General features: G+C 46.2%; 1 protein-coding gene across 9 annotated transcripts in view; it reads left to right on the top strand.

Moving 5' to 3' along the window:
- The window catches only part of NEO1 (neogenin 1), a 212,085-nt gene extending 199,133 nt beyond the window's left edge, over positions 1 to 12,952 (top strand). For 6 of the 9 annotated variants that reach the window (XM_055818650.1, XM_055818644.1, XM_055818631.1 and 3 more), the window contains 5 exons: positions 350 to 442; positions 6,031 to 6,189; positions 7,511 to 7,765; positions 8,115 to 8,236; positions 10,926 to 12,952. In XM_055818650.1, the coding sequence (XP_055674625.1) occupies positions 350 to 442; positions 6,031 to 6,189; positions 7,511 to 7,765; positions 8,115 to 8,236; positions 10,926 to 11,009 (713 nt within the window). In that variant the 3' untranslated portion in view covers positions 11,010 to 12,952. Of the gene's footprint in view, positions 1 to 349; positions 443 to 6,030; positions 6,190 to 7,510; positions 7,766 to 8,114; positions 8,241 to 10,925 lie in introns of all 9 variants that reach the window. The other 3 variants (XM_055818665.1, XM_055818661.1, XM_055818638.1) reach the window with 2 other exon arrangements.
- The last annotated feature ends 11,319 nt before the right edge of the window (positions 12,953 to 24,271 follow it).

Genomic DNA, 24,271 nt, shown 5'->3' with positions numbered 1-24,271 from the left:
GTTTTGGTGTGGGTGAGTTTTCATTTGGCGAGTGGGTAACTCGTTAGTCCAGCATGTCTGACCCACACGTGTGACTCTTCGTGCCTGCCCCTCACTGCCCAGAGCTGCACTGCCAGAGGTGTGTCTTTGCATGATGGTCTGGAAGAGTTTCTACAGTGCCTGATAATCTTTACCCTAACTGTCTTTTCTGCCTTCTAGTGAGGGATGAGAGTGCTAGTTTTATCAGTTACGAGTCACAGAACTGCTTACAAACAGGACAGCCCAGAAATACTGAGGACTGAAATAGTCTGGTATGGTATCACACAAGGCTTGCTGCAGTAGTGAATAACCTTCAGTATTTTTCCTTCAGGGCATGAGTCGGAGGATAGCATGTCCACCCTGGCAGGAAGAAGGGGGATGAGGCCCAAGATGATGATGCCTTTTGATTCTCAACCACCTCAGCGTAAGTCAACAGCCCACGTACTAGCTGGCTTGAAATTGGGAGCACCCAAACAAGCCATGTTGATACTGTATGCACAGGTGCACACACTTGCTGCCTTCCTACTTACTTTTCCTAAGTAATTCTGTCATACATGCAGTGCAGACAGTTCGAAGAAGGCGTCCTGAATTTCTTATCGTGAAGGCAGAGTTAGATCAAGTTAAAAGGAAAAACTGAGCAGCTGTATCGGAGCGAGCAGGAGGCGCACTGTGGAAGTGGGGACGTCGGGGATGTGCCCAGCAGTCTGTCTGTCCCAGCCCCCAGCAGTGGCAACTGCATGTGCTTTCCAGGACAAGCCTGTGAGCCTGGCTGCTGGTTATAGTCCGTGCCCTTTTCACTCTTGCCAGTATCCAGCTGTTACGTAGGAACTGTAGAGAGCTGGTAAATCTGTCACGTTCTTCTCCACTATTAGTTTTCTCCTACCTTTTAGCCTTTCTCCTTTTTAGCCTCCCGTCATGAGGCAACTACTTCATCATCCCCTTTATCACTTTAGTCACCATTCTCAGAACCTTCTCTAGCTTTGCTAAACTGCTTGAGGTTCAGAGAGGCCAGAGCTGCACACAGTACCACCAAGTTCTTACGGAGCAGGGAACGATGAATGAGAGAGCAGAATGATAAGGCAGAGGCCTTGTTCTCAATACCTTCCTTGCCCAGTGAGGTACTACATTCTGTTGGCTTTTTTCACTGCCGTTGCATATTGAGCTAATGATCTGTCAACCCTATTTCCAAAATCTCTTTGCTGAATTGTAACTGGCAGCTCTGAGGTCCCGCATCATATAAGTACTGTTTGGATTTATTTATCCCTCAGTGTATTACTGTATATTCAGGTGATGTGGAAGTTTACCTGCCACCTCTTTGCCCGCTCATGCACTCTTGTGAGGCCCTTCTGGAGTTCCTTGACATCAGAATAGCATTTGACTACCCCAAAGACCTTAATATTATTGACAAACTTGAAGATGTCTTTGATTGCTTCCTTGTCTGGGTCACTGAAAAAGATAATTGGTTAAAACCAGTCCCAGCACTGATACCTGGGGAATCTCCTGCTTCTTCTCCTCTGTCTTGAAAATTGACTGTCAAGCCCCTCTTAGCTTCATATCTGTAACCATCTTTCAATCCATAAAAGAGCTTTCCCTCAGCAGCAACTTAGTGTTTTAACTTTGGAGTGGAGTCTTGTCAGAGCCTTTTTAAAAATTTATCTGTATTATATTTGCTGGTTCCCTTTATTGACATATTTACTGTCTTTAAGCTCTGAGATTAGTGAGGCAGGATTTATTTTTACAGGACTCATGCTTAATCTTTTCTAAACAACCATGTTCACCCATATCTGCAGTGATCGTACTCTTCTGCCACAGCGCTAACCGTAACTGCTGTCCCCACTGCATGGGCAGCTCTGTGAAGCAGCTCTTGACAAGCTGCAGTTTACAATCCACCCTCCTATGGCAAACCAAAATCAGTATGGATTTATGCTAAAATGTGGTAGTGGCTCAGAAGCAGCTTCAGAAACAACTCAGCTGCTCTTCCAGTAGGAGAGAATTAGGGAGCTGGGGCAAAAGGTCACCACAGGTCTCAGTGCAAGACGTCCCCATGTGCCAACTTGTCCCGTGATTTACTGAGCAGAATGGCCCTGAAGGAGCAACACTGGAATCTTTTGGAAAGGATACCAAAAGCCTGCAGTACATGAGAAGCTTTCCTCCACAATGGGCCTTTATACAAATTTATCAGAAGGTGGACAGACCACTGACAGAGGGTGAGGTTTCGCGAGTCTGGCAGAGCAGACTCCTAAATGAGGAGAATGTCTGGTTTGTTGCTTCTTATCTGTGTATCTCACTATTAGTTAATGACAATTTGAGCAATAGTGCTGAACTGAGATTTTGTTGAGGCAGTAGTAATATGTTTTAATTACTATTACAAAATACTTTAAGAATTAATATATCAGGTTTTCAAACGATGACTCTGAGATGGAAAGGGACTTGGCTAAACCTCTGAACAACTAGGCAGAAACCCTGACTTGAGAACATAAGTAAAAAGTACAAAAGGCAACATGCAGTGAGAACTGTGAGGCAAAATTACAGTGCTTGCCGGGGCTGGGATGTAGGCTTTCCTGAGCATTCTGCAGCCAGGTAATTGCTGCCACAGCCTCCTGTGTTTTATGGAACGAATTCAGACTAGTCAGTTACGTTTCAACTTTCTAACTGTTTACTTTATTTACCTGAAACAAGTGCTTGGTTTTCTTGGCCCCTTACGCGCTTTTTCAAGTGTCCTGACAACCTGATTGGCTCTGTGAATTTTCAACTGTTTCCTTGTATTACTACCTTCTTACAAGACAGTATCTTTTTTCTTGGTTTTAAAGTAAGTAGCCTGATGCTCCTTGTTTTCTCCAGTTTTACGCATATGAGGAAGGAGTGGAGGATAGTTTTATATTAATAATCTTTACTCTTGATTAGTTTCTTAGAAGTTTGCATGCTGTCATATATGGGTGTCTAGCAAGGGACATTGCAGCTATTGGATTCTGAGGATTGCCTGATGATGTCCCATGGCAAGTGCTAGAACGTGATGAATTCAGACTTGTGTGACCCTGTAACAAATTCACACTACAGTAAGTCGTACCTTGCACTCAGTTCTAAGTGCTTTTTCTCTAAATGGAACGCAGTATTGGACACACATAAGATAAACTCGTATAGGAGCCCCTGCTGAATTGTGCAGGGTGCCTCACAGAAAGAGCGCAGTGAAGTATCCCTTGTCCTGTGTCATTCAGTGAGAAAGATACTTAGCAACTTATGTGATCAGTCCCACAGAGGACTAAAAGGTATGCAGGCCACACAAGCCATACAGCGGTGATGCATATTTTAGGGAGGTAGTATATTCCAGTTCTGCCTTTTGATTGTATTCAAGCTGGTGTGATAATGCTAGCAGATACAGTTGTGGATATGGTATTTCCTGGCAGCACTAAACCCAGCTTTGACATCTCTTTTTGATACCAGTCCTGCTGTGTTCACTTGAAAAGCTTCTCTGTTTTCCCTCTCTTTATTAGATATTGCCTTGCCCAGAAAGAATGAACCAGACACACAGCTGGCTCAGTGTGACAGGTTAGCATGATGCACTAAATGTCAGGAAGGATATGCAAGGTCATCTGGTGCCTTAGGGATTGAGATTGTTTTTGTGACTTTGTTTGACTTTTCATCCTGTTTGCAAAAGCTCTAAGGGCCTCCAGCTGTAGTCTTCTATTTTATAGTAAGTGGAAACATTAATGTAATGTCTTTAGATACCTTTTTGAAGAAGCTGCACAGAAAAACTGACACTGGTGTGTGAGGCCCTTTTGCAGTGAGCAACGCAGAAGGCAGGGCCATTTAGTGTGTTTAAGCCTGTGCCTGCAGACACCTTCCTATGGCTTTTTTCTCCCTCTGCCCACTGTAGCATTCAAGCCTAGTTATTTACCTCTTAAATACTAAACTAGGATAATTTAGTATGTTCAATTTTAGTACAATTTACAGTAATGGTGTGTGCCTAGTTGTTTCCTTCTTTGACAACTGGAATACAAAAATGCTGGAAGGACATTGGGAAGCAAAGGGCTGTTTCTTTTTTAACAATTTCTCTTTATCCAGTTCTTCACCTGAACTTTTCTCTTCCTTGGAAGTAAATAATGCACCATGATCTTCATTAAGAACTGGTGATACAACATGCTGGTTTTTGACCTGTAAAGCTATATATGATTTAGGTCTCATAACCCAGCAAACTGTCAGCAAAATGCAGCAGTGGAAGGTGGCTGGCTAGGTGGCAGGGTAAACCTTCTGGCATTCTCACTGGATTGGTTTTCCCCACTTGTTCACTGGATGCTGCTTTGATCATGTTTCAGAGCTACTATGATTTTGTGGTTTTCTCCTCATCTCCAAGCTTTTAGGAAATTTCTTGAAAGGTTTAGTATATGTGCATGACTTTTTATTGAGGTTGCAAAAGCATATAGGCAGTCTTTTGTACTAACGTACGTTATATTTCAAAGTGATTCAAATGCTGGCTAAAACACAGGTGTAGACCAGTGGTTTCTACAAATAAAGTAATGAAAATGTTTATGCCTGTAAAATTTTATGCGTTACAATCTTTACGCCTCCTACCTTGCTGGCACATAAAAGAGCTCCTAGTGTCTCTGACTGTTGCCTCTGGATTTCTGATTGCCAAGCTTTTATGGGTTATTTTGCCATGTCAGTTCCCTGCAAGACAAAGTGGTGGTTTAATTTTGCTGGAAGCTCTTAGTGAGAATACCTGACTTTTCACATCCCCTTGACAGCTGTCTCACAGGACTTAAATCTAGAACCTACTGATTACTCAGTATTAGAGTTAAGTTGCTCTTTGTTTACAAGAGGTAGGTAATGGCATTAGCTTTCTGTTGGTGTAACTTAATGGGAGAGAGAAATTGTTTATTACCAATAGCTGAAAATCTCTAAGTATATTGCTGCCACTGATCAATTCACATATCCTGTCCTGCTGACAGGCTGTTTTCCAGGAAGCGAGGAAGTCAGAGGGTTCATATTTGTTTAGTCAGCCTCTGAGTTCAGACCGCATGCATCAGTGCAAGAAGTCTTAACTGCACTCGCGATTATAATGATGGATTTCTGCATCATGTCATTCATAGAAAGTAACTTTCATAGGCAGCACATCTGGAGAATTTCCAGAAAAGGTTCAAAAGAAAATAACCAACCACAACCTTTTTGTTCTTTATGGTGCTAGTGGCGGTGTTCCCGTCCTGATTTTTTTGTGTTGTGACTCTTCTGTATGATTTTAAGCAGTTCAGTGTTTTAGTCAGTCATATGAACTAAATTCTGCGCACGTTTTTCCTCCCAGCTGGGGAGTAGTGAGGTTTTGTTTGGCTGTGAGGGCAAAGGATGATTTACATTAAGTATAAAATTCATGTGTCTCAAACAGGAAAAAGAAAACAGAAAGATTTAAAAAAAAAAGGGGGGGGGGGGGGCGGGGGGGAGAAAAAGAGGCTTTAGGTTTGAGCACACTGGAGCAGAGCTTTACAAAGTCCGCACAGAGGGAATAAGTGGAGCCTTTGGTGTCTTCCCTACTCTTATTGTTTGTCTTGCATTGTTTAATTAACTAAATACGCCACATCTGGTTATAATGTTAAGAAATTCAAAGACAACCAGAAATTATTTTGGAATGTGAGCTCCTTTATCTTCTGCCTTAGTTCTGACATTTATGGCACAGTGTGAAATACATGGAAATTATAAAGGGAGCTTAATTTTATTTTTCTCAAGTGTAACAGAAAGTGTCTGCAAGATACAGCCAAGAGAGATGCACTTTCTGCACAGGAAAACGGAGAGCCTTGCCTCTTTTGGGGGTTTTGTGTCTTGGTATGGAGGGAGCTAAAGTGCTGGAGCAGAGTTGGAAAACTGATATTAAAATACATCATCTTGGTGTCACTGTAAACCTGCTGGGCCATTGGCTCCCCTGTTCGGTGGCTTTGTGGGAGAAGGGAGGGATATGGTGCATTTCAGTACATGTGCGTGCTTGTCTGTATGTTAAGCATTTTTCTGTCTTATGTTCATTCACAGCTGTGATTAGTGCTCATCCCATCCATTCACTCGATAACCCTCACCATCATTTCCACTCCGGCAGCCTCGCTTCTCCAACTCGCAGCTATCTCCATCACCAGGTCAACCCGTGGCCGATTGGCACATCCATGTCCCATTCAGACAGGGCCAATTCCACAGGTGAGATATAAATGATCAGATAGATTTTGCTTATAATGGAACAATGAGTGAAACATGTGAAATCAAAGCCTGAAGCTTAACTTGGTCAGTCACCATTGTGTGTTCCATGAGAGGCAGTGATCAGTTTAAATACCAGCAGAATCCTTGATAGGTTGAGTTTTCTGTAGATCAGATTTTGAGATCCATGACAATGTCCTTGGAGAAGGAGGTTTAATGTTTTGTATACAACTTAAAATACCAAGATTTCTTGTTCTGAAATCTTCAGCCCTGGAGCCTGAAACATGAGAATTAATCTAATTTGAGCTACTTAATATGGTAACTAACTTTTTCCCTAATCAGTTTTGTTTAAAACCAAGAGAGGACAAAAGTCCAGACTTTGCTACTGAGAGCTGACATTAGTTAATCTTCCTGAAGCACCCAGAAAATTGCAGTGATTTCTGTGCAGTGTTTTCAGGCTTGAAGCACAATCATTTGCAATAGTTTCTTAATGTCTCCAGTGCTCTGAAAAATTCCAGAGCACAGTATTGCTAAATTGCATGTAGGTAACATCTTGAGATTAAGTGAATTCTGAGCTTGTCCAATTGAAGGTCTATGTTTTAATTGAGGTGCCACAGCCAACAGCGTTGTTTCCTGTTTTCTTATGAAAACAACTCACAAGGCTGCAATTACACAGGCAGATGATATGTTCGAGGCAGAGGTTTCCCTTATTCTGTTTATACTGCTGAAGTGACAGATCTCACAAGCCAGATCTTTTCCTGAATATTGTCCGAGTAGGATCACAGTGCCCTAAACTCAAGATACTGTCTTATTGTTCTCTGAGATCAGGGCGGAGCCTGCTGCAGACAAACAAATGAACCCTGTGATTTCATTTTAGCATTCAGCAAATAAAGGGGTTTCAACTCATACCTGGGAAAAAAATTTGGTTCTTCTGTATGCACTACAGTGATATATGCTTAATGTATACCTATTTAAGAATGTCAATACTGTGAAATACTCAAGGGTGAAGTGAAGAATGAAGATTTATGTTCCATGCTGTTTATCTGGGTCTTAGTACATGTACCTGTTTCATTGCAAAACTATAGATTTGGTATTATGCCTGTGGAGTCGTTCAGTGCTCAAGCTTATTTTGTTATTAGACAGCTGTTGCCGTTCACCTTAAAACAGGACAGTGAATTCACTTAAAACAGAATCTGTGAATTCACTTCTTGGCTTATGGAAAAGGTGCTTGCAAACACTACTGTTTTGTTTCCGTCTGACCACAGAGAAAGTTTCTGTTAAACAACTTTTTTGTTGTTGTTGTTGATTTGTTGGTCTCTTGTAGAATCTGTTCGAAATACACCTAGCACAGACACCATGCCAGCTTCCTCGTCTCAGACCTGTGCTGACCACCAGGATCCTGAAGGCACCACAGGGTCTTACCTGGCTAATGCACAAGAGGAGGACTCGGCTCAGAACCTCCCCACGGCACATGTCCGTCCTTCCCACCCGCTGAAGAGTTTTGCAGTGCCGGCAGTTCCACCAGCTGGTTCCACGTACGACCCTGCATTGCCAAGCACACCATTATTGACTCAGCAAGGTGAGCAGGGGAAAACTGGCAAGACACACTTGCCAAAAAGAGAAAAAGGCAATTTTAGAGGAAAATGAGAGAAGCTGCATAAGGGGCAGGGGGTAGACTTCAGCATCAAAGGAAATGTCAGAGGCTGGAGTGAATTTTGCTGGTATAATTTTCAAGACCCTTTCCTTTTATGTACACAGATAAACCAGGCCAAGATTCAAATTCAGCACTCTGTAATCTGAAGTGTTATTTTTCATCTAATAGAATCCTTTTTATTCTCCTACTTTCAAGAGCTTTCTGAATAGGCAAAAGAACTAATTAACTGAGGCATGACTATATAACAATTTATTTTATGCTTCTAACCATCCAGTTCACTCGGTGAAGACTGCATCGATTGGGACTTTAGGAAGAACCCGACCTCCTATGCCAGTGGTAGTCCCCAGTGCCCCTGATGTGCAGGAGACCACCAGGATGCTTGAGGACTCAGAAAGCGTAGGTACTCTTACACTGCCAGGGGCTTTCTTTGGCAGTGCTTATCAAACTGTGGCAAATCTCTCCTTGTGTGATACCTGTAATCTTTAGTAATGTCTGCATGAGACTTGCGAAGGCAGAGGATAATGAGGCTGCTGACTTCCACCAAGTGCCATTGCCTGTTAACCGATATTAAAAAAATCTAGTGCAAATACCTTCTACACAAGGCAGTAAATTCAGAGAATAAGCACTTAAATGGCAAGTACTAGTAGTACTTTCTAAATCTGAAAATTACTGAAGAGCAGTACCTTCCTTCCTAATTACACAACACTAAAACAGATGCAGTGCTTCCACCTATTCCAGTCCACAAAGCCCATTCAGTCAAACACTGAAAAACCTCTGACAGTATTTTGGCTGAGCCGATGCCACTAGCTGAACACAGAGTAATGTTCTCTGGGACTTCCTTTCTTGACTCGTGCTCACTGCTCTGGTTTCTGTGAGCCTTTCGCAATTACAAGAGGAAAGACAGATGCCGTCTCTAGCCCTAGTCTTTTCGTTCTCTGCAGTACATAGTGCCTAATGGAGCTTTGGTTTGTGACTTGGGCTTCTATATGCAGGCCTCCGTACTGGAGCTGTAGAAGTGCCCTGCACATCTGTTTTTTGCCTGCTTATCTTGATGTAAAGAGCATCTTTGTTCATGGAGCTGAAGGCCTCCAACAGTGCCTTTTGCTCTTCTGTGCAGCTTAAGATGTGTTCATGCTCGTGTTGAGATGTCATTTATTGCCGTCTGTTTTGCAAGCGTACTGTGCCTGGATCCCATTAAAGTCACGCAGCTGCAGCTTCCTGTGCTGCTGCAGAGCATCCAGAGTGTCATTGCAGATGGAAATTTAGCACGAATGCCAAAATGTTTAAAGCTATCATCCCAAACATGTTTTTAGATACTCATATATGAAAGTGTTCTGACTGGGGGAAAAATACAACCAACTGTTGGTCTTTTAGAAATAGCTTTTAAGAAGCAAGGATGTTTTGGGTGTCAGATGCTGGAAGAGCTGTTTTCCTTTCAAATTGCAAGCCAAGAAGTACTGTATTAGCTATTGTATTACTGCTACAGGAAATGCTTGGTTTTAATTATTTTTTCCTTTTTTTCTTGTTTCCTTACTGTCCTTTGGTTTTGTTACCCTCTTGGTTTTATTTCTGTATGCGCTGGTCTAGAAACTGTATGCATGCTTGATTTGGTGCACTTTTGCCCTTCTGTCTGGTTGTCACTTCTACTTTATTCTTTCTTTTGCTTGGTACAAAAGATACAGTCACTAGTTTGTTCATCAACAAATCTGGAATATTTAATTATAGGCATTAATAAGTTGTTATAAGATAAAGTCATCACAGCATACTAAATATTAGTTATAAGTATGAGTTTTAAAAATCAGGATGAGGTAGTGATTTGAATTGATTCTGGTTTTATGAGAGCCTGTAGGAATGAGTCTGAGTACTTCCAGCTCGCTGCTATTTATCATTGTCAGTAGTTGGCAGATAATGTGTTAGACACAGGACAGAGATGAATTTTCTAGTACAGTCTAGATTGCTTGGTAAACTGGAAAGTGCCTGCTGCCTTCATTTCTATTTAAATTAAAGAAAAAAGTTTGTATCTGAAAGCAAAGGAAGTGAGATTGCAGTCAGGGTCGAGGGCTCTACTCTGGGAAGGACTTCAGGTGTATGGTACGCAGGCAGCTGAGCAGTAGCTTCAGTACTAGAAGGTCTAATAATGGACCTTAAATACATAGAGCAGAAACTATCAAGCAGGAGAGGAGTTGTGTTGCTTCTGATTCGGCATTAGCAGAGCTGGTACAGGAATACCACAGGCAGCCCAGCTTGCCTTCAGTGAAAATGGCATTGGAAGAGCAGAGAGGGTTTGGAGAAATGCTCCAGGAACTGCACAGTACTGGGAAAGACTTGGTCATCTTAGAAAATGTTTTAAGATTAACTAATCCATGGTGATCTATCTACGTAGATGCACAGATAAGAGTGATAGCTGTTCACTGTAGCTGAAGCCAGACAGTTGAGCTAGACAAGGGAGTATGAATTTAGCAAGCATAATGATTATCAAAACCATTTTACTGAAGTGCTTGCTTTGACCTTTTTTCCAATTAAATTGGGAAGGTTTTTTAAAAATATCTTCCTTTTGTTCAAAGGAGGCTGTTATCTTGAAGCAGGAATTGATACAAGGAAAACAGATAAGATGATCACAGTCTTAAATTTCAGTGAAATCATGAATCACTATTGGGGGAAAAAAAAAAAACAACAAAACACCCGAAACAAAGACATTCAGCTTGCAAAGGAGTGTGGGCAGGACCAGGCAGTGTGGCTGGGGAGGTGGGGGCCTGCAGCAGCACTGCACCCAGGCTGGGGGGCTGCCCCGGGGCCAAGTGGGGATGTCAGTGGGTGACCCGACGTAAGTAACTTGGCGGCATTAGGTTAACAGTTGGACTCTGTGATCTTAAGGGTCTCTTCCAACCAAACTATTCTATGAAAAAGGTCTGCACTTAAAATAAGAGTCAAGTTATTAATTCCTGCAACTGTTGCTAAATCTGCTTCTGCTTATTTATGTGCCAGGGTCACAGTTACACTAGAATCACTGACAATTTCTTCTTATTCTGTCCGTCTATTAAAGGAAGCAAGTAATCTTGTCAATAATTCTTTACATCTGCCACAGAATTATGAACCGGATGAGCTGACCAAAGAGATGGCCCACCTGGAAGGACTTATGAAGGACCTTAATGCCATCACTACAGCATGACCACCTTCACCAGGACATGACTCCAGACAGCTTCACAAGTCTTAGGACTCAGCCTTGGAACACAAGGAATTGTACAGAGGGAGAAAAAAAATAAAGAAAAAACAAACAAAAAAAACAAAACAAAAAAACAGGAAGAGGGACAGCGCATGAGAACATACACAGAAAGCAAACGAACCAACCAGTGCATCTGTGCTACAGCTGGTCAAAGAGAGATGACCTTTCTTGTCATTGTCCTGCAATGAAGTCATTGCCAAGTGGAATTCCATTTACCTGCTGAGACCATGCAGGATGGGACGCATCAGCCTGAAATCCAGCATCCAGATAAAAGGAAAAAAAGTGGACTTCACTGGTTTGTTGTTTTTTTTTTTCTGATCAGGTTTTGTCTCAGTGGTGTGATTGCCCTGCCTTTTCAGTGTTGGACATTCGCATTTATGTACAATTTTATTTGTGTTTTTATTTTATCTTTTTTTATAAAAAAGAAAAAAATATTGTTAAAAAAAAAGAGAAACTGTTGTTTTTCCACAGCCTAGACTGACGTTTGACTGCTTGTTCTATTGTGTATGAAAAATCATTGCCAGCGTGGGTTGTTCTGTTTTTGTTTTTTATTCTGCATATACTTATGTCCCCTTCTGGCAGTTAATCCATGGCCTTTTGGGATGCTGCACTGCTATTTGTAAGCTTTTTTTTTTATTTTTTTATATTATAATTATTAAAAGCCTGACTTTCTCCTCTCATCACTGTGAGATTACCAGTCTGTTTGAATTGAATTGAAATGTAATTTGAAAGGCTTGTTTGTCGCTTTTTGTGCAGTTTCAATATTTTGAGTGGGGAAAAGTAGATGGGGAAGGGGAGGGGATCCAGTGGGAGGTTTCATAATTGTTGTTTTCCTGTCTTTCTACATTGATTTGAAAGACTGAAGAAAATGAAAGCATCTTCTGTAACATCCTTCCTTGTAACTTCAGCATACTGTGTCTCTGGTTACTGAATTGCAGTGAGAGTCTCATTTAGAAACATTAAAAAATTCCTCCTGTAAAGTAGGGTTCCTTATGTTTAGATGACACTACAGCTTCTTTTGGCAACAGTGCTCTATTTTGTTGTTAATTTAAAGATCACATCATGAAACTTTCAAGTGCAGATTGAGCGCTCATTCAGCATGGAAAGCTTAGCACAGACAGCAGTGCACAACACTTCCCTGCTGGTGGTGCTTGGGTTTGAGCTACCTGGACCTCCCAGAAGCAGAGAACTGTGAACCTCTTCTCATCAGCACATACCATATCTTACTTCTGAGAACACTACATGTCCACAGGATCCTTCAGCCGCAAGTCCAACCCCAGTGCAATTTCTGTATCCCAGGCCATTTAAACAAGAATCCTTCTCTTAAGGATTCTTCAGAGATGTAAGCAAGGCAAAAATGTATTTTTTACACTTTTGAAACCATTTGAAAAGAAAACCAGTATTAGTGACTCGGGTGCTGATCACATATCTGACTAAAAAGGAAGGAAAGTTAAAAGGGAGCTCCCATAGAAGGGGAAGGAAAAGGGTTTTTTCTTTTCCCCTTGTATGATTGCCTGGTTCTGCCAAACGCCACAAGGAGGAATAGAAAGGCATAGAAAGAGGGACAGTATTTTAAGAAAAAAAAGGAAGGAAAAAAAACCCCAGTACCCAGCTGCCTAACAAACTTGTGTGCAATTCCATTTTTAAGATGAAAGGAAACTCAAACCTTACTGATGATTCAGATGGAGAATCTGTTCCTTCTGAGCAGTCGGGTTTGTGATCTCAGATGCTCAGTGATACCGATGGGGGACACGCAGGTACCAAGCACTTCAGGTGCGGGGCGCTGCTGCTGTAGCCCACAGTGCCTCTGCTAGGTGGCTGTACCTGTAGGAACATTAAGAGAAAATACTGTAACCTTCTTAAATTTAAATAAAAACCCAGAAACTTTGCTTCATGTATTTTCTTTTATCCATTTGACTAAAACTAGAGCTCAGCCCATTTTCGTAGTCCCTGTCACTGAGAGAAAGGAGAGCTGATGAATCATCCTGGAGAGCAGCAGGGGTTTATGTTGTAGCTTTACTTCCTTTCTTTTCCTGGACTCTTTGTGTTGTCATTTCTAGGACATTTGCTGGGTTTATTTATTATTTGAGGGGGGGAGCGAATCAAATGAATTGGAGCACTGTGGGCCACCTGGATAATTGATGTTTGGACTTTTAATCAATACAATTCAGGACAAAATAAGCTACAGAATATGTATTTAAATAATAAAGTACGCACCCTGTCCTGAAAGGAGGGAGTGCATGTTTTCCTTTGCCTATTTTTTACCTATACCCAAAGAAATACCATCATACATACACAGTATTCTTAACTGGTGGGTCTTTGTGAATATTACTTATGTATAACACCATGAATGTTAATATTGTCATTGAAATTGGGGAGGGGGAATATTTTTAATGATAAAACAACTGTTCAAAGTTGGTTTTTTAAGGTTAAACTAAAAGAAAAAACATTTATTCAATTCAGTGTACAATCTGTATTGCACTTTTTCACATTTTAATGCTACGTTTTCTTACATATCCTGTGATTTTAAATTTGGAACATTGTGTATCCTTGTAGTGTCATAGTCAAGCTGTTAAGTGACAGCTTCCCTCAGAGACCTTTGGGGAAAAAACCAAACTTGTATATTGTTTTATGATTCTCATGTAGAATAATTTTGAGGACTGCTGTAGATGTCTACCTTTCTGTACAAATTTTTTTGCTTTTCTGTAGTATTTGCTGTATACTCTATGGCTTTTTTTAATACCTTCATGTTTATTATTTTGTATTGGACATCCAATACACTTTTTTTAATCCAATCAAATTCTGGTCTGCTTGGAGAGTTTGTTCTGTTTTTAATTAATCCTATACTTTTGGGGGCCTGCCCGCCCCCCAGTCACTATGGTGACCAGGCTTGGAATTTTACTTGCTCCTTTTTTGTTGTGGTTTGGGAGTCTGGCCCACCTTGCCCTTGCGCAACCACTGAGCATGCAGTATCTTTCTGGCTAACACCTCCATTTCGAAGCTCAGTAGCAAAAGTATCACCTTCTAACAAGCAAGCATCAGAAGGAAAGGTTTTTAATCACTGAAATACAGCCTTAGTAAACCAGTAAAATCACAAAAAAATAATATTATCATTCTTTGAATATAGCCCTTTCTGTGTATGGATTTTAAAGTGCAGTAATTGATACCCTTACTGTTACCCTCATGCTAACTCCAAACACTTTCAATACTAGAGATTCACACTGGTCATCAGCCTCTTCATCACTTTCCCCAGTTACTTATGTCCCATGTTCTTGGGTGCATTAGATCACTCCTTGTCCTGTCCTGACCTCTACTAACAGGAGTACAAGATCTTGCATTGTCTTACAGCCCCTGCTCCACCCCCACCCCCTATTTTGCTGGTCAGATCCTCCTGTTGCAGCCACACCGAGGTCTGGGGTGGGAACCCTGAGGGAGTGCCGTGACCCTGCGGCTGCTCAGGGACTTCCTAGCCATGCTAGAACTGGGCTGCACATGCATCTGCATACAGGAGAGAAGTAGGGAGCCAGGGCGTTAACCATGAAGCTGAGAGTGTCACAAGGCACACGAGGCACATCCAAGACGCAGACAGGCAGAGTGGATACAGAAAACACCCAAACCCTACCCTCTGCTTACTAACCTCTAGCGTGAAAAGGGAGCATTTCTTACTAGGCTAGCCCAGATAATTTGCTGCGCTACTTGCTTTGCACATCAAGACAGATGAGGAAGCGAGGGTGTAACGAGGTGTTCATCGGGTAGCCCATTTTAAGACAGGCAGAAGTAACCCCTGCCGAGAGCCGTGCACCCTGCGCGGGGGCAGTGCGGGACGGGGACACTAGAGGGCAGTGGTGACCCGCCGCAAGGCAAGCGGCACCGCAAACCCACAGCCACCAGCTTTGCATCCTCCTGGAAGCGAGTAAATTGTTTCTCTTCAGCCTCTGTTAAAGAGACTAACATCAGTGATGCTTCCTTGCTAGTAGCAGCTCAGTAAATAACTCGAGCTGCAGACTCGCGGGTTTTCATGCCTAGCGTGGCTTGCCTTGAGGGCACTTCGGCTTCCGACACAGAAGCAAGAGGATGCCCCAAACGCAACACTACCAGGCTTTTTCCCATTAAGAACAGCTGCCTGTCTTAAGACAAATTGAGACTGGATTTAAACTAACTCACAGCAAATGACTGTTCATCTCAAACAAAAGCATTCCTGTAGGGGCTCAGCTGGATTTAACTAAACTACCCTTGCCTAAAACATTCAACCATTACAGCTCTTCTGTGGGGCCAGGTCTCCCCTAATCCAGCATAGGCTTCAGCCAGGTTATGTCTCCCTTTACTACATGTGAGTTCACACCCCTGCAGCCTGTGACTCTTAAAAGCCAAATCTTGAACTGCAGTGTGACTCTCTAGAACCTTCCATAAGCAGACACAGCAAAATTCCTGCCTCCAAAAAAGCGTGCCAGCTCTTCAGTGTGATGGGACACCCTGGAAGTCAAGGGGACAATCAGCCTAGCAAGCAAACATGCAGAGCTGACAGGGCAGAGGCAGCAGACAGCACCAGTGGGTTCGGAAAAGGAAAGCCAACCCTTGGCAGGCACAATGTGTAGAAGTGGCAAGAAGAACATGAGCATAAGAGTGAAAGGGTGGCAAACACCCACAGATCCAGACTGTACACCTCCCTTTGGAAAAGCCTGAGTGTGGTAGAGTGCCGGGAGACAAACTAAAATGCCATGAGTGGGACAAAAGAAGGATTCAGCCTACTCTGAGTGCTACTGGGCCACCTGGCTGCGGGGGGAGCATTCCCCACCAGCTGAGAGAGATTCTCTGATCAGGACTCCCTCCATGCACAGGTGCCCGACTCATTTCCACAGGTGGGGCTGCAGCACTTACACTAGGACAATAACCTATTCCCTGTTTTATAGTAATTGAGAATCAACTTTTTCCAGTTCTTCCCAATTTCAGATCCTGTTTCCCAACCTTCTCCTACCACACACTGCCTTTCCTCCAGGCCTTCCTCTCTTTAGGGACAGTGGCCCAAACGGCTGGCTCCCATAGGGCTGCAATTTAGAGCAGACACCATTTTTCTTTGGTAATCTCTTAGGAGGAAATTCTGTTCCCCAACCCGGCTGTCTCAGAACATCCCACCTTCAGTCAGCTGCCAGGTGGCCACTGGCTAAGGGGATGCTGCAGCATGCTCTGCCCGTAGGAGGTTGGTCACGACAGCAGTTTAACCACGACCCTTTTGTTCAGCACACAAGTGCACCAGTAACACTGCTGCTGGCCTGCAAACATCATGTAGTGCTGCTCTAGTACCTGCAAACCCTCACCACCCGAACCAGACACAAGACAGCCCTGCTTACAATATCCTGCAGCAACCCCATCACTGCGAAGGCTGGGAGAGTTAAATGAGACATGCTAGAGGTGCAGCAATAAACTCATCACACATTAACTTAGTCCAAATCAGTATTACTCACGCTTAGCAGGCTCCAGGCAAGGGAAGACTGGACTGCCACAGGCTCTTCTACCTGGAGGCTTTGCTGTGTCCCTTGCGTTCTTTCATTTCAGGATGGCTGTCAGTGCCTCCACCTCCTATGATTTCATCATTCTGTGAAGAGGGGGTGAGGTCTTGAGGTCTTCTGTCCTGGGCTGCAAACCTGAGAGGAAAAGGAGAAGCAACCCCTTTGTAACCTCAGTCACTGTCCCTGGCTGGCAGGGCCCTTGCAGACAGAGCTGGGACATTCATGTGTGTTGGAAAGCTCTGATGTGAATTCAGGCCCCTCTTAGGACCCTTTCACAAGGAGCATGAGACTGCTGAGGGACCTCAGCCTCCCAAGGGCACTGCTAATACAGACATCCAGGTCCCTTCTTGTAGCAGGACAGGGGACCGGGGTGGGGGCACTGGACTCTGGGGACCCAGCACAATCTGGGGGGGTTGCAGGACATGGAAGTTTGTCCTTTGGCTCAGCAGAGCCTGGCTGTGATCAGACATGTGCCCTGGCCAGGGAGAGCTTGGAGAGGGGTTTCCCCAGTGGAACAGGGGAACTGTGGATGGCTGCATCCCCGACAGCTCTGTCCCAGCCAGCATCATCCCCAGTCCCCGCATCCTTGTATGCGAGGAAAACACCAGACCCCATTTCTCCTCTGTGGGCACCGTCACCATGGTAACAGCATCCACTTAATCTGGCCAAGCTCTGTGCTGCTGAGGATGGCGAGGCTGGGGAGGCTTCCCTCCTGCACAGGGGTTTCCCCAGCAGCTCTGCTGTTCTATGAGGCACAGCCCCAGTCCCACATTGCTCCTATCGATCTCGTCACTGTCACGAAGATTTGGAGCCTTGTGACCAAAACCCCCCATCACTGCAGAAGGGCACTGAGGTATGGGCAGTAAGCAGCTGCCAGGGAAACCTTCCCCAGGGGCTCTCTGCTTCCCCAGTGCCATCTGTAAACCCTCTGACAGCACCCCGCAACCTCCAGGGCTGCTCTGGTGTTATCCTGTGTGGGGGTGTCACTGCTGTGCCCCAGGAAGAGCCACCCTACCAGGCCCAGGGAGCAGGATCCATCCAGCAGCTGGGCCATATCTTACCCTCCCCAGCCTGGGCCCTCTCCCTTTCATCTCCCTCTGCCTCTACCCAGCTGCTCTTGCTCCTCTGGAGCAAACCAAAAGTTCTGGTGTTTCCCTATCCTCTTCTGAGGAGGCAGATAGCCCTTGCAACATCCCCCTCCCTAGAGACCAGGCTAGAGGCACAGAAGCACCAGGAGCTGCTTCACAGGGGCTCCCTTGGCTGCATCCCCCCCAGACCCCTACAGCATTTGCTGTCCTCCCGTGCCCAGCTCTGGGCACCAGCACAGATAACCAGGGTGGTTCTTCCCAGCCCAGCCTGCCCAGGCTCCCCAAGCAGCTAATACCTGGCTTGCAGCATTTCACCCAGCCCCTAGCGCTGCCTTTTCAGCAAGCTCCAGCAGCCAAAGGCTGTGATGGGCTGTAATGTACAGGGTTACTGAGCTGAGGCCACCACATCCCCACGTGGGATCAGCCATGGCTGGAAGGGGAAAAAACATGCTGCTGCAGCTGGTACTGGTGGAGCAGGGCTGGGTGCACAGGGAAGGCAGCGAAGCCGAAAGGACAAGGCACCCCTAAACACAGAAGTGGGGGGTAATGCTGCCCAGTCCCAGCTCCAAACCTGGTAGCACTGAGGGGACCCTAAAGACAGAGCACACAGCCCAGGTACCAACACGCTGCAGCATGTGGCACCTGCCAGACCCTTTTGTTCCAACCACGCCAGGCCCACCTCTAAGCAAAGGGCAGTCACAGCCAGGGTCCCCAGTGCAGACTCAGAGCCAACCTTTCCCCAGCAGTTGCTCCCAGGAAATTAGGACCACCAGCATCCCACAAAATATGAGCTCACAGACAGCAAACCACCCCAAAATCCCCACCACCCCTCTTACCTAGACCTGGAAAAGCTCACTATGAGTGAGCCAGGGACCGTGTGGAACCTGCCCCTCCCTCCCCCCTCAGGTGTGTCTCATCTCCAACCCCAGGGCCAGGGCCCCCTCCCAGCTGTAGGGCATTAGTCTGAGTACCCAACTGAACTGCTGCTCCTCGCTGTGGGCTTGTTCTGGCCACCTGTTTGGGCTTTGTTTTGCAGGCCAAGCCGGCTGGTTTACAGCCTTTTCCAGCCAGGGCTGCTTTAGGTGCTGTGTGAGACATACTATGAGCCATTGAGATCTAGTCAAATCCAGCACGAAAACAACAGCATCATGACAAACTAGAGCTGGATGCTGAGGCCCCAGTGCCTGTGATTCATGGGCTCTTGGAGGATATTCCTGAGTCTCCAAGATTAGTGTCTGCCTGTTTTCATACTACTTGAACAAAACCCTGTGATTCTAGAGACCATTTTGCTGGAGGCAGGGAGGAAAAAATGTGTATGTTGTGCCCATGCACAAATGCCTCCAGGTCTTCCTGTTCATCCCCGGGGTATCTGCAGCTCCTACAGGGGCCCTTGGGGCCACATTCAAGCCTTCATGGTAGAGCTGATTAAAAGCTACATGTTAAGCATCTTTCTAGAGCCAAGTATGTATGTCTTCAGTCACCACAGCCTTTTCAGGAGCATAAGACTTACAGTGACATGAAGTAAAAAAGACATGATCTTTGCCACAAACCATGAGCTGCAAGAGGGGCCTGAGACACCAGGGAAAGGTTAATAATCTATCAATCAGGGACAGTGTTCCTGCCTGGCAGTGCAGCCGTGCTGGTCAGCAATGTCCTTCCTCCAACACAGTACACCCTCCCTCCCCGGGCTGGCCGGGAGTCCTGTGCTCCTGGCTACACATTCAGGCTGATCCCAGGGAGGGAAGTAGAAATGCTTATAAAGGAGCAGCACTGAAGCCCTGTCCTTCATCTTTCCTCCATTGCTAAAAGCAAGAAGTCACTCCCAAGTCTGCTAGGCCCTTCTGACTCTGGTGGGTTTGCTCCAGCAACACCAGGATGTGCTGTACCCCCCACCCCATGCTGGGTAGTAGGGGTGAGCTCCTCTGTCCTAGACAGCTGTTTCCAGGATGGTGAGGCAGCTGGGCCAACTGGAGCATCAGCAACAGCAAAGAGCAGCTCCCATCTCCAGCTCCCCCACTCTCTGGTGAGCCACCCCAGGGGCTGTAGTGGCCCACACAGCGCAGCAGAGGAGCATGTCAGCACTCAGCCTCTGCAGAGAGGATTTGACAGTGATGGGCATGCACAAGGCCAAGAGCTGACAGCATCCTTTGGCCACAGCAGGCGGCCAGCGTGGGTAGATGGGACACCTGAAAGCCAGCACCTGGTCTGGGGAGGGCAGCTGGCCATGCCCTCCCATGGACCACCCCCACTAGCCCTGCATGCTGTCACAGACAGAGCTGGAGGGGGAAAGCACAAGTGGACCCCAGAGAGGCTGCTGTGAGCTGTGTGTGGATGAGCCCCAGCCATTCCCATCACATCTGAAGAAAGGGGGTGTATAAAAACAAAATAAAAGGGAAGAGGGGAAAAATGACCCTGAAGAGCTCTCTAATTTGCAGCACAGTCAGGAATGTCAGCTTCCCAGAGAGGTGAAGGCATTTAGACATGTGGCACTGGGAGATGCTGTTAACACCTTCCTGCCTAGCACTGCAGGACAGCTTCAGGGAGCTCCCATTCCCTGCCCAGCTGACAGGGCAGGGCACACACAGCATGGCTGCCTTGGTGGGGGCATTTCTGGAGGAGGTGGCTGCCCCCTTCCCCCGGGCAGGAGAGCTGGGTTCTGCAGCATCCGTGCCAACAAAAGGTCACTCAGAGGAAGTCCTACAAAGGGCCTGGCATTTGCTGGGCTAAAGCTCCGATTTTAACCTACCAAGCTCAATTTTAACCTACCAAGCTCTTGTTTCTCCTCTGTTAAAACAAATGAGCATCTACATCTTCTGAAAGGCTTCAGTCAATGTCTTTTCTAATCAGGTGTCTGCTAAAAGGTGGACTTGAGCAGAACAGTCACTGCTGGTGATTAGGGTCAGCTGGTAGCTGGAGGCTGAAAAGCAGCTGTTTTGCAATGCCTGCTTAAAAGAAAATCAATCTACTTTCCTGCAACTGTAAGTGGCAGAAGCAAGTTAGGATTTTCTTCCCTTAATTTACCAATAGTAGATGGTACCATATTCACCTCCATTAAAAAATCAGAGCCTGAAGTCAAAGTGGGGCTTAGGAACAGGCTCAGGTTGCTGTAATTAGTGAGACAAAATGTCTGAGGCCTCTGCAAATGATGTGACAAAACTGATGTGCATATACTCATGTGTTAAATTTCACCCCGTTTTTATCAACAGGGAGAAAGCAGGCAGTGAGGGGTTTTGTTTGAAGGCACCTTGCCAATCCAGACAGCAGTCCCCTCAGATTGCTGGGAGCAGAGACAGGCAGGGACAGGGACAGTGCCTGACAGACCAGGGCCAGGGACATTGGAAAGATTCCAGCACTGTGCTGGCTCTGATCACAGCACAGCCCTGGGCAGGCCAGACCCTCAGCTCCCCCACAGATTCACTGAGGTGTTGCTAACAGGGTCATCAGGGAGGGTGGCACCGACAGCACACAGCTCATGTACAAGGTCGTGCATGTCCGGTGAGGTCTCCCAGCCCAACTCCTTAAAGAGGGAAAGCATCTGGGACCTCAGACTTCAGCACTGATGGTCTGCATTGAAAAATTAGGTGGTTCTCAGCTGTGACTTGGAGCCAGACTTTGGTGTGTCCCAGCTTCTCCACTTTGTTCTAGAAAAGCAGTGTTCAGCCAAGCCTATGCCTCTGCAAGGAGCGGGTGAGTATAGCTCACAATGTGCCTAAGCGGCTCCATTTAATTTCTGCAGATGTCTCAGCAGAGGCTTGAGCTTAGAAACCAAACTGGCTGCCAGTCTCACCCTGGCTGGGGGGCCACATGCACACACAAAACCTGCCATCAGAAACTGGGCATTTCTCTCTGTGGGGAAAGGGAGAAATGTGACCACGGAACTGCACAGCTGATGAAAGAGCTGCAAAACCACGTCCGACTACTGAGGGCAAACCCAAACAGCATCTTTCCCTGCCCTGCTTCTCTTCCCCACTGAGGGGGATTATTTAGCCCAGCTTTAGTTCAGTAGTGGAAATGACCACCCACTTCCCTGCTCACAGACCATCCCCATCAGTCACCTCAGCCAGGGATGGGGAGGCAGGATACTGGCTGCAAGGGAGTAATGGTGGATGGGGAGGGAGTCTATGGTGTTAAAAAGTGCCACCAGCAAAAATGGACTGCTTGTTTGTGCTAGTACATCCCAGATCCTGAGCTTTTATCCCTGCAGCCATCACCGCAGTCCAGCTCTTCGGCAGCACTGCCCCACCAGCCTGGCAGAGGGTGTCAGTACTGGAGCAGAGCACCAGCACAGGGTTCTCAGAGTCCTGGCATGATCTGGCCTCTTTCCTCCCTTCTCCTGGGACTCACATGGTACTGATGCCCCAGCTGAACCTCTCAGGGGCTTGGAGAGGTGGCTGCCACTCACCAATGCTGGGCAGGGAGAACTACCTTCAAGGAGAAGGATCCTGCCTCATCAGGTGCTGGGCCCAGGCTGGTGCCACCAGCTGCTGTCTCTGGTTCTGTAGCGGTGAAGCTGTAACACTGCCCTTGCCTATAGGAAGCAGAAACTCCCAGTCAACCTTTCAGCCCAAGCATGCTCCCCAGCACCTCACTGTCAGGGCTGATGAGAAGCCAACTCTGGCCCCTCTCCTTTCCCCCCCTGGGCTCCAGCTCTCTCAGCTGCAGGACTTTGCTCCCACCCTGGTGCCTCCCCCGGGATCTGTACTGCTGTCCCCGCGAGGCACATGGCCTGCTGGCAGACATGGGCTGGGCTGGAAGGATTTCTGTGCACCCCATCATCAGAACATACGAAAAATACGAACATATGAACAATATGAACTTATTATCTGTGCCCTCACCTTCCTCCCCCCTCACCATGTCTCCAGTCCCACAGGGAGGTTTTGGGGCCCCTTCAGGCACTCATGTTCTCTGCAGTGACGTGTGATGTAATGGGCAGTCTGGCCAGAGGTGGCTGTAGAGCAGCTCACGTAGGTGACCTGCTGCGGGTTTGGCAGCAGGGTACCCACAAGGTGCTGAAAAAGCCTTCTGCTGTCCTACAGGGCTGTAAGCAGTGAGATGTCACCTCTTTGCCTGAACACCATTTACTCCTGCTTCTGCCTGCAGGTGGAGGAGCAGCAGTGGGTGACCCTGCACAGGCCATGCCAGACCTAGAGTAACTCTCATTTGCTTTTTACATGCTGTGGTTTGCACACAAATGGTGGCATTGCCTTGTGCAGATCTTACCTTCCACATCCCAAAGTGATCCTCTTCCACAAGATAACAGGGATGCAGAGTCTGGCTCACACAGCAGCTCATGTCCCACTGCCACACTAGTGCCTTTAGCTGGCAGGTACAACCTTGGCCCATGGAGCTGGGTGGAGTGAATTAGTGAAAGCTGCCATTAACTTATTTTAAATGAAATATACACTATGATGTATTCATATCTTTTAAGTGGTGATTCCTAACTTACTGTCTCCCTTAAGCAAGGAGAAGAAAGGTGCAAATCCCTTTTGGACATTCAGTGGAGTACTTTGTAGAGTAGCTGTTGCCTCCTCTGAGCTCACCTGTGCTGTGAGCCTGTGCCCAGCACCATGAGACCCCTGAATTTGCAGAGAAGATATAAAAAGGAACGAACCAGGGCATGTACAACCCCATCCCCTGTGCCAGGCTTCCTGGAGACACACCAGAAATGTTGCAGGGTCTCTCTTACACTGGTTGTGACTGGGGTACAATGCTGAGTGAAGAGGTCTGCTGAGGGCCCTGCCAGGCAGACAGCCTGTCCACACAGCGCTCCAACATTTTGTGCTCAATTAACCTCATCACCTTGCTGGTCCAAACAACTAAGTGAGTTTGCAAAGAGGAAGAAAAACCTCATTTCCATGGGCTGAGCCTCAGCCTGCTTTTCACTGTAGCTCTGGCATCGCTTTCCTTCCTGTGTAAGGCTGGCTGGTGCAGGGGATCAGACAATCCCAGTGTCTGCAGGAAAGCATTGCCAGGAATAGGTCTGTTCTGTTAACTCCCAACACCCCAAAATCTCTCACAGGGTGCAAGGGGTGTAAGCTTGGGAGCCTCTGCCTCTATACCATAACCAGAAACTGTTTGCTCTTCTCCAGGAGGGCGGGAAGTGGGGTGGGCAGCTAGTCTGGGACAGTTTCCCCAAGACAAGGCTGAAAGTCCCATGAAGAGCACTGGCCAAACTGTGAGTGGGGAAAGGGAGAAATCACAGGAGCTGGTGATCCCTGTCTTTTTCCCACTCAGAGCTTCCACACCAACAGGCTGGGTCTTCACAAGGCACTGCAGGAGTGATAGGAGGTAGAGAAACCACCTTGTTGATAGGAGAGTGACTTGGCTCCGGTATCTGAGCAGTTTGTTCCTGACAGCCGGCGTGCAAGTATCATGAAATCCCACTGCGGTCTTATGTCTTTTCAATAAGATAAGGAGGCATCAGCACATACGTTAAACCAGTCAAGCCCTTCCAAGTGTGCTTTCCTACAGCTGAAGGGGCTTCTGGTTTCTCCAGAGAGTGGAGCCATGGGTTTTCTTTGGTCAGGGAAAAGCATGTCAGTGCCATCCTGATCCACAGTGGCCTAGAGCAGAGACATGGCTACCAGCCGTGTTGAAATGCTCTGGGTGAGGT

This window comes from Falco peregrinus, chromosome 1 (assembly GCF_023634155.1).
Source record: "Falco peregrinus isolate bFalPer1 chromosome 1, bFalPer1.pri, whole genome shotgun sequence".
In the NCBI taxonomy this organism is placed as follows: domain Eukaryota; kingdom Metazoa; phylum Chordata; class Aves; order Falconiformes; family Falconidae; genus Falco; species Falco peregrinus.
The sequence above is the reverse complement of the archived record's forward strand: the minus strand, read 5'-3'. Positions and strand labels throughout refer to the sequence as shown.